The sequence below is a fragment of the Staurois parvus genome, unplaced genomic scaffold, assembly GCF_062004578.1.
Source record: "Staurois parvus isolate SC_StPar_1 unplaced genomic scaffold, SC_StPar_1.0 ptg001254l, whole genome shotgun sequence".
NCBI classification, from domain to species: Eukaryota; Metazoa; Chordata; class Amphibia; order Anura; family Ranidae; genus Staurois; species Staurois parvus.
This window is the reverse complement of record NW_028319050.1, coordinates 408450-418619: the sequence shown is the minus strand read 5'-3', so window position 1 is coordinate 418619 and position 10170 is coordinate 408450. Positions and strand designations below refer to the sequence as shown.

The 10170-nt window shown below is 41.9% G+C and overlaps 1 protein-coding gene across 1 annotated transcript; it reads right to left on the bottom strand.

Moving 5' to 3' along the window:
• Positions 1 to 6468: 6468 nt before the first annotated feature.
• On the bottom strand, positions 6469 to 9840 carry LOC149437794 (uncharacterized). The gene is made up of 2 exons (XM_089660622.1): positions 9703 to 9840; positions 6469 to 7457 (listed from the first exon to the last, which is right to left on the bottom strand). Exons 1-2 carry the CDS (start codon positions 9764 to 9766, stop codon positions 6484 to 6486), a joined length of 1038 nt encoding a protein of 345 aa, XP_089516748.1. The 5' UTR covers positions 9767 to 9840; the 3' UTR covers positions 6469 to 6483.
• Positions 9841 to 10170: the final 330 nt, after the last annotated feature.

The following is a 10170-nucleotide window of genomic DNA, read 5'->3' as shown; positions in this document are numbered from 1 at the left end:
GTGGTGAAGGGTTGTGATAAGGAGTCTAGTTGTTCTGTGGAGATCTTAGGAAGTTGTAGTGACTCCAGAAACATATTGATTTGGTTATTAGTAGGAGGTGTAAATTCTTGAGAGTTTTTCATGTTATACAGTGTTGCATAGTATCTACTAAGAGCATTGGCTAAATCTAGTGGATTTATAAGTTTTCCCTTAGATGGGTCTATTAGATATGCAATTTTCGATTTGGATTGATATCGCTTAAATTGTTTTGCTAAATGTGGTCCTGCTTTATTTGCTTGCATGTATGATATAAATTTAAATTTTTTTATCATGAAGTCATATTGCTCCATGAGTTGAAGCCTTAGTTTCTCTCGTAGAGAGCATAGCTGAGATAAAATCATTTGGTCTGGGTTTTGTTTGTGTTGTGATTCCAGGAGTTTAATTTGCGATATGTCTGTAATTGTTTTAGCTTTCCTTTTTTTTTCATAAGCCCCTAATTTGATGAGTATTCCTCTCATGTATGCCTTGTGTGCATTCCCCTGAACAAAATCATCGACCTCTGTATTGTTATTGACATGGAAATAGGAGAGTAATTCCTTCTCTATTTGAGATTTATAATGTTGGTTGGTAATTAGGGCTGAGTTTAGTCTCCATACAGAGAGGTTGTTGGGGTATGGTATTGTAAACATTTCTGATGTGAGCGGGGCATGGTCTGACCATGTGAAGGAGCCAATTACGGTTCTAGATATTTGCTGTAAAGATCTTTTATCTGTTAAAAATAAATCAATCCGTGAGTGTGAATTTTGGGAGTGAGAAAAGTATGTATAGTCTTTTTTCGTCACCATGGAGACATTTCCATGTATCATATAGATCTTCTGATTCTATAAATGATGTTAGAGTATGTGATTGTCTGTGTAGTTTGTTAGTGGGGTCTAGGTTTGTATCTATTACCTCATTAAAATCTCTGCAAATGATTAAAGCTCCTTGTCTTAGTAATTTTGTTTGATAAGCTTTGGAAGAAGGTTTTATGTCCTTTGTTTGGTGCATATACATTTACCAATGTCATTAAGAAATTGTCAATATGTGCAACTAAGATAATATATCTACCTTGTGGGTCTGAGAATATTGATTGAATTTGTATATTTATTGTGTCTTTTATTGCAATCATTACTCCTTTGTTTTTTTTATTAGCATTTGCAAAAAAGTATTGTGTGAATTTCCTATGTTTGCATGTAGGTGGGTTAATTTTTTTAAAATGTGTTTCTTGTACACACAGTATATCACATCTGGTTTTTAAAGATTCTCTCCATAGAGATGTGCATTTGTAAGGGCTATTAAGTCCTTTAACATTAAAGGACGTTATGATGACCATTTTTGAGTTTTATATAATTGCTCTAGTAGCTAGTATTTTAGTTATAAGTTGTAGGTACCAACACAGCACTGATCATCCCTCCCCATGCTCTGAAGGGTATCTGGTTTTTGAGATGTATTCATCAATAGAAATGTTATCTGAATATGAAGATAAGGAGAATGTAATAAGCATAGTAAGAATATAAAAGAGTAAGAAGTATAAGAAAACATCAACAAAACAAAAACTTGTATGAGTGTGCATAGCAGACCCATTATCTGGTGGAGTGTATAGTATACCTGAGAAGTATAGGGGCTAACTCTACCCTGCTAATGCAGAAGTAGGCACTGAGACATCCCAATAGGAAAAAGATAAGAGACCAAAAGTCCCAGTGTTCAGGTTGTCGGGATTGAAACCCAGTCTGCGGATATTTGGTGTGCATTTCTTTACACATATATTGTGGCTCTGGTGGTATAGCAATATTCCATGATGCCAGAATTTTTATCCCATCATCAGGGGTCAGAATTGGGATTCATTTCCCTTGAAAGTTGGCTAAGATTTTTGTGGGATATCCCCACTGATATCTTATTTTATGGGTTATTAGAGCTGATGTGATGCGTTTGAATTCTTTGCGTTTTTGTGCGGTATAGGCTGATATGTCTGAAAATATAGCACATTTTTCATATGGAGCTGGAAGTGTTTTAAGTTTTCTCATAGCTATCATAAGTGCTTCCTTAGCATGAAAAGAATGTATTCTGGCAATAACGTCTCTAGGGACGGTATGTGGCAGATGTTTAGGTTTCATCAGTCTATGGGCTCTATCATGTTTGGTAGAAGTGTTTTCAGTAGTCTCCCCAGGTAGATGGATAACTCTGGCGGTGACTGATTCAGGGATCCCTCTGATTTTAACGTTATTCCTCCTTGTGCGGTCTTCCATGTCAGCCATTTTTTTTTTTTCATTTTTATGATTTCTTGTGATTGTGTCTCATAAGCATCTATCAAGGAATTGTGTGCTACAACACATTCCTGAATTTTCCTTTCTGCTGCATCTGTACGTTTTTCAATTTGGGTGACTTGTTTTTGAATAAAATGTACAGATTTTTGAAGATCAGATTGTATGTCTTTATGAAGGGACAATAGCATCTGTTTCAGTGTAATGGCTGTGACAGGGGAGTCTGAAGCTGGCAGCTCTGCCAGTAAATGTATTGCTTCAGTCAGATCTGTTGTTTCAGCAGAAGTGTGAATTGTTATCTTTTACTTCCAGGAGCCTTTGTACACGGTGATAGGAGGGGAGATGAAGCTGGTCTCTTGCTCTTTTCTTTTTACTTCCAGGAGCCTTTGTACATGGTGATAGGAGAGGAGATGAAGCCGGTCTCTTGCTCTTTTCTTTTACTTCCAGGAGCCTTTGTACACGGTGATAGGAGAGGAGATGAAGCTGGTCTCTTGCTCTTTTCTTTTACTTCCAGGAGCCTTTGTACACGGTGATAGGAGAGGAGATGAAGCTGGTCTCTTGCTCTTTTCTTTTTACTTCCAGGAGCCTTTGTACACGGTGATAGGAGAGGAGATGAAGCTGGTCTCTTGCTCTTTTCTTTTTACTTCCAGGAGCCTTTGTACACGGTGATAGGAGAGGAGATGAAGCTGGTCTCTTGCTCTTTTCCTTCACTGGTGACAGAGGATCAGCTGTCTGTGTCAGAGGCTGATGAAGATAATGATGTGTCTTCCTGATGCAGCTCTGACAGTTCCTGTGTGTTAGAGGCGGCGCCATCTTGCCTGCCTGCTGTGTGAGGCTGTGAGATCTCTGTGAGATTCTTCGGTCCCTTGGTGATTTTCTTCCCCTTTGTCATCGCGGGTGGTAAGCGTTACAGATCTGAGGTCTGTTGCTGTTTATGTCATGGCGATCTCTGATGCCTGATGTTGTTTCGGGTTGCTATTACAGCAGGGTGTGTGAGGAGCTCCTGTCTCAGGCAGCCATCTTCCTGTGCAGCTCGGACACGCCCCTCATGCAGATCATTTTTGTTCAAGTGTCATTATATTGTGCTCCTTCAAAACAACCGCACTGTCTTTTTCCAGGGCAGCCTGGATTTGTTTTGAGGTTGTCCATGGGTTTCCGTTTGTATCCTGAACAATTCTTCTGGCAGTTGTGGCTGCAATCTTTCTTGGTCTACCTGACCTTGGCTTGGTATCAAGAGATCCCTGAACTTTCCACTTCTTAATAGGTGATTGAACAGCACTGATTTCCATATTCAAGGCTTTGGATATCTTTTTATGTCCTTTTCCTTCTTTATAAAGTTCCATTACCTTGTTACGCAGGACTTTTGATAGTTCTTTTCTGCTCCCCATGGCTCAGTATCTAGCTTGCTCAGTGCTTCCACGTAAGAGCTAACAAACTCATTGACTATTTATACACTGACACTAATTGCAATTTAAAAAGCCACAGATGTGGGACATTAACCTCTAATTAGCATTTTAACCCGTGTTTGTCACCTTGTGTGTCTGTACCAAGGCCAAACATTCCAGGGGGCGGAGACTTCTGATACGGGGATGGGGACTTCTGATCCGGGCCATTTGGGGGATTTCTGTTATCATTATGATTTAAAAAAGGAGCCAAACAACTATTGGATAATAATTGGCTTCATATGATCATCATCCTTCATTAAAAGAGCATTTTTTGGCCGATCCGTCATATTTTCAATATCAATGCCAAAATTTCACAATTTCTGCAAGGGTATGTAAACTTTTTAGCACAACTATACCACGTCCACCGCCACCTCTCTGTCCAAGTATACCACATCCACCCCTCTGTCCAATGTTTTGCTCAATCAGATTTGTGTGACAACTTTTGTCTTTCATGAATCCATGCTGTCTGTGGCTTACAATATTTGTTTCCAGCAAGAACTCCTCTCTGTGGTCTTTTATTAAACTCTCCAGTATCTTCCCAACTATAGAAGTTACACTAACAGGTCTATAATTACGTGGGAAACATTTTGACCCCTTTATAAACATTGGCCCCACATTGGCCTTACACCAATCCAGTGGTACTATGCCAGTCATTAAAGAGTCCCTAACAATGAGAAACAATGGCTGTGAGATGACAGAGCTGAATTCTTTAAGGCCCCGTGGGTGTCTGCCATCCGGTCCAGGGGCTTTATTCACCTTTATTCTGTCTAAATATTTCTGCATCATATCAATTGTGAGCCAATGTGGATCATCTGGGGGGTGTCAGTACCACGCCCATTATGGACAAGAGCCCCCCCATGCTCCTTTGTATACACAGAGCTGAAGAAGGGATTTCATACATTGTCCTTCTCTTTGTCCCCCCCTCTAGATGGTTCTGTAAAGGGCCTACATGCTGGGACCGGACCTTTCTACTATTCATATATTGGAGGAATGTTTCGGGGTCGTCCTGATATCTTTCTGTCATTCGTTTTCAATTTTTGCACCTTTATTTCCTTTTTGCATATTCTGTTCTATTCTTTGTAATGTGTAAACGATGATCGCGTTCCTTCATTGTTATATTTAATAAAAGCTCTTTTCTTATTATCTATCGCTTTTGTAACTTTGGCCGTAAGCCACATAGGTTGGATTTGTAGCCTTTTATACTTGTTGCCCATGGGAATATATTTTGCAGTGTGGTCACATACAGTCTTTGTGAAGAACTCCCATTTCTGTGTTGTGTTCATCGATGCCAATATTCCCTCCCAGTCTAAGTCTTGGAGAGCAATCTCAGCCTTGGAAATTTAGCTCTCTTAAAATTGAGCAGTTTTATTTTTCCCGTATGTGCTTGCTGTTTACAGCTAACAATAAATGAAATCATGTTATGGTCACTGCTACCCAGATGTTCTTTTATATGGACATTCGTAATAAGCTCTGCATGGTTGGAGATGACCAGGTCCAGCAGAGCATCATTCCTAGTTGGGGCCTCTATGACTGTACCATAAAATTGTCCTGTAGTAGGTTTATACATTTTTGTCCTTTAACTGTTCCTGTAGTATCATTACACCAGTCAGTTTCCGGGTAGTTACCATCCCCCATTATTATCACTGTCCCAGCCCTTGCAGCACTTTCCATCTGTGGGAGGAGCTGAGTCTTCACCTTCTCATTAACACCAGGAGGCCTATAACAAACTCCAATGATGACCTTTGTAGTACCGCCCCCCATAATACTTCAGCCTCATCACACTCTCCATCAACTAGGTCCTCTTTCACACTCGCTCTGAGATCACTTCTCACATAGAGACAGACACCACCACCTTTCCTATTTCCCCATCTCTCCGAAAGAGAACCTAGTCAGGAATATGAATGGCCCAGTCATGTGAGGAATGAAGTCAAGATTCAGCAATACCAATTCAATCCTAGTTCTCTTCATGCACCAAACCTTCCAACTCACCTATTGTGCTGGGCAGACTTCTGGCATTGGTGAACAAACGCTTTCATTCACTGACACCTTGTTCACACGGATTTTCTGTATTTTTTATTTTCATCCAAATGGTACCAATTCCACTGGTTGTTTGTAATATGGGAACCTTCTTATCATCTGCCATAGCCCTCCCCCATCTTTCCCTATTCCACCCCAATAAGTACTGACCCCTGTCTGATCTGTCTATCCCGTTATAATCAAATTTTCCCTCCCCCTCCATCCTAGTTTATATACTCCTCCAGCCTTCCCATAAACCCCTCCCCCAGCACAGCAGACCCCCTTCCATTTAGGTGCAGACCATCTCTAGCTTATAGGCTGCACCCCAATCAGAAGTCAGCCCAGTGATCTAGGTCAGGACTCCATTTTTATTCTTCTCCTGCCATCAATGGCCAAGCCGGTCCCACACTTCATCCATGTCTTTGGGGACCTCTGATCTCCTTATGAACTGTTTCTTCCATGATGAAGATCAGCCATGGAGTATATCTGAGGTGTATATCAGGGGGTGCTTCTTCCCCACATGAGAGCTGGGATGTCCAGCAACATTCATCTAGAAGACATTTCCCGCACTCAAGGCACTAATACACCTCCAGGGTTGTGTGGGACCCCTGATGTACAGGAAGACAGGACTTCAGTGAGGATCATTTCCCTCACTCAGGACAGGAAAGTGGCTTCTCCCCCGTGTGAGATCTCTGATGTTTGACAAGATTGAACTTCTGTGAAAAATATTTCCCGCACTCAGGTCAGGAATATGGCTTCTCCCCTGTGTGAGATTTCTGATGTGTGGAAAGATGGGACTTCATTAAAAAACATTTCCCACACTCAGGACAGGAATACGGCTTCTCCCCTGTGTGAGATCTCTGATGTCTGCACAAACGGAACTTTACTGAAAAACATTTCCCACACTCAGGACAGGAATATGGCTTCTTGTGAGATCTCTGATGTTTGTGATAACTGGACTTCTCTGAAAAACATTTCCCACACTCAGGACAGGAATATGGCTTCTCCTCCATGTGAGATTTCTGATGTGTGGAAAGATCGAACTTCCTTGAAAAACTTTTCCCGCACTCAGGACAGGAATATGGCTTCTCCCCTGTGTGAGATCTCTGATGTCTGTGCAGACGAAACTTCACTGAAAAACATTTCCCGCACTCAGGACAGGAATATGGCTTCTTGTGAGACCTCTGATGTGTGTGAAAACTGGACTTCTCTGAAAAACATTTCCCACACTCAGGACAGGAATATGGCTTCTCCCCCATGTGAGATCTCTGATGTCTGCAAAGATGGGTCTTATGTGAAAAACATTTCCCGCATTCAGGACAGGAATACGGCTTCTCCCCTGTGTGAGATCTCTGATGTCTGTGCAGACGAAACTTCACTGAAAAACATTTCCCGCACTCAGGACAGGAATACGGCTTCTCCCCAGTGTGAGATCTTTTATGCACATTAAGATGGTATTTAGAACAGAAATCCTTCCCACACTCAGTACAGGGAAACCTCTTCTCTGTTGGAAGACCGGCCCGGTCCCGCACAGTCTGAGGTTCCTCAGGATACGAGGAATCCGATGGTCCATCTACACTGGGTGGTGCCGGATGGACATTGGAGGGAGCCGGGTTTTCTCCTGGACTATACTGTGTGATGTCCTCATCTTCTACTTTCCAGTCTGGAGACAAAGTGAGACAATCCTCGGAGGTTTTCCTCATTTCCCGGCCATGGACTAAAATAGAAAGACAAAGAGGATTACTAAACAGGAGCTGATTGGTTCCCCCAAACCAGGACTCCGCCCACATCAGGCAGCTTGGTCTCTGAGGAGCTTACAATTCCACCCTCAAGGGAACTAGGAAATGGCTCCTCTGATCTCCTACCAGGTCATTTCTTTATTCATGGACCTTAGTCAGAGAGTGAGGAAACAACCAGAACTGTCTTTTATAGGAGGGACAGTGATGAGGGGATTATAGGACGAGGGTCCCCACCCCCTTTATCACTCATGTATATATCACATATACATGCAGTGTGTCTTTATACATACAGTGCCACTCGTGTGAACACCCTCCTTTCCACTTCGGCTGCAATGCCTCCTCACCTCCTTCCAGTGACCCCTAGGGGCCTACAAGCCTTTAGGATCACCCTGGATCCTCAAGAATCCTGGTTTGGTACCTCTCTGATACTCCTCCTATTTGGCCTCCTCCACACCTTCACCTTGGTGCCTTATAGGATCCTCACCAGCGATTCTCTGTAAACTCTCACTCACATATTAGTGAGTCAAAAAAGAGAGATCCTCCATAGAGTAATATTTCCAATATGCCAGAGTTTAATTGAAAAACAGCAAAGAGTAACTCACATTTGGTGTACAGCAATCTTCCTTTCCCCTGTATGGGCAAACTGCACACATGTGTTTTACTTCCTGATAACCTGGAAAATGGCGTCCCGTACCGGAAGTGCGTCACTCCGGACACCGGAAATTGCGTCTTAGCGTGCCTACGCGTTACGTCACGTGGTCTCGTGACTTCTTCAGGGTGTTCACACGAGTGGCACTGTATATATAAAGACACACTGCATGTATATGTGATATCACTTGGAGCATATTGATTTGGATTTTGAACATTGGACTATGGATTAGGTTGATGTGGCACCATCACATGATATTGGTTTATTTGGAAGTGGCACTGTCACAAAATGTATATAATTAATGAAATATAAAATAGTGTTGTTTTCTGGGATATAATAACATACTTGTATGAATTAAGTGACACACAAGAGCACTGAGAGGTTTATAGCACTAATCACAGAGTGTACGTATTATGTAGGATTCTATCACTATTATTCACATAAATTATATAGGATTTGTTTTAGTGAATGTTTAGCGCTACACTAGTTTAAATATTTATTGGTTATCCAGGAAGGTTTCACATCTATTACATATTCATGATGGCACAGCCAATAAGAAGGTGAAGGAGAGCTATACATGGCTATCTGAGCATGTGCATTCTGCTAGGTGAATGAAAAATGACTATCCCTTGTTTCCTCTGCATTCATCATTTTTCCATGATTTATTCCCTAGGAGTTCATCCAGTTTCATTGTGTTTTACGAAGGAACAGTCCAAGAAGAACTTTACTTAACTAGGATGATATATATGGAACTTTATTGCTGATGAATACAGAAAGGAAACTCCATTGCCTCATATGGACTTATTCTTGCCCATACAGCCGTTTGTGAAGACGCTGAACGGTTCTTTCATTTTAATTCTCTGATTTTATTATGATTGCAACATGTTCACCATGTTAATGTCAACCTTTCTATGATCCATGTGATCTAATAAATACAACATTGCATTGAACTTTTGTAGTGAATATTACTCCGCATGGGATTTAATTAACCACTTTGTAGGCGGTCATGCACTAGTCAACTGCCATTTTTTTTCTGTGTATGTAATGCACAACATAGAGTATACAGTGTAATGGTCAGGACTCATAATATTGTATTCAGTAATCAGTGGAAGATTAAATGTTTACTGTAGACAAGTTGCAGAGATCCCACACCGCTGCCTCCCATCTCCTGAGACTGCACTCAGTGACTTGGGTCTGAGACACTACAGACATATCCCTCCACCCGGCACAGCCAGCAGATAACAGAGAAGGTCCCCTGGAAGAGTCAGGCACAAGGCAGGAGACCCCAGTCACATGTCCTGGGTGCCTACATTATGCAATGCTTATGGTAAAAATGAACATTTTGCTGCCAGCTGAACCCCAGAACCTCCATAAATCCAGTCTAGAGACATAAATTGTGTCTGCAGCACAGAGAAGGAAGATTATCCGAGAGAAATCCAGGAATACAGGACGGGGAACACAGCTCAGGAAAGTGACCAGGGGATTACAGGCTGATATCACCCAGTCCCCGCCCTACTCTGGACCAATCAGTGAGCAGTATGGGTGGAGGAATGGATTTAGTGTTCATGACCCACCTGTGCTGATCTCTGTAGGAGTGTCCTCCTCTATAAATGTCCCCGTTATTCCATCCTCCTCCATAGACTGCTGATCATCCCTCACATACGCCTCTTCTTCTTCTGCTTTCACCTCAAATTCTATATCGATTGGATCTCCACTCTAAATCAAGGAAATGAGAGAAAATATCATCTGTAAAATGTAAGGTCACATAAACAATCCACACATAATCTTTACAAGTCCATGTTCTAGATCCTCCATCCCACCAACCTTGCAACAGTGAGGGATGGTGTGACCTTCCTGTGTGGAATCCCGGGAATACAGAGGACGGGGACATCTCTCTGGTGGGTTCCTGGTATTAGGTGGCTCCATCATATCCTTGTGTCCTTCTGAAAACTCCTCCATCACTCCATACTCCTCATCCTCCTCTTTATACTCTTCTTTAACATCAATATTATCATCCCCGAGGATTCCACTCTGAAAGATAT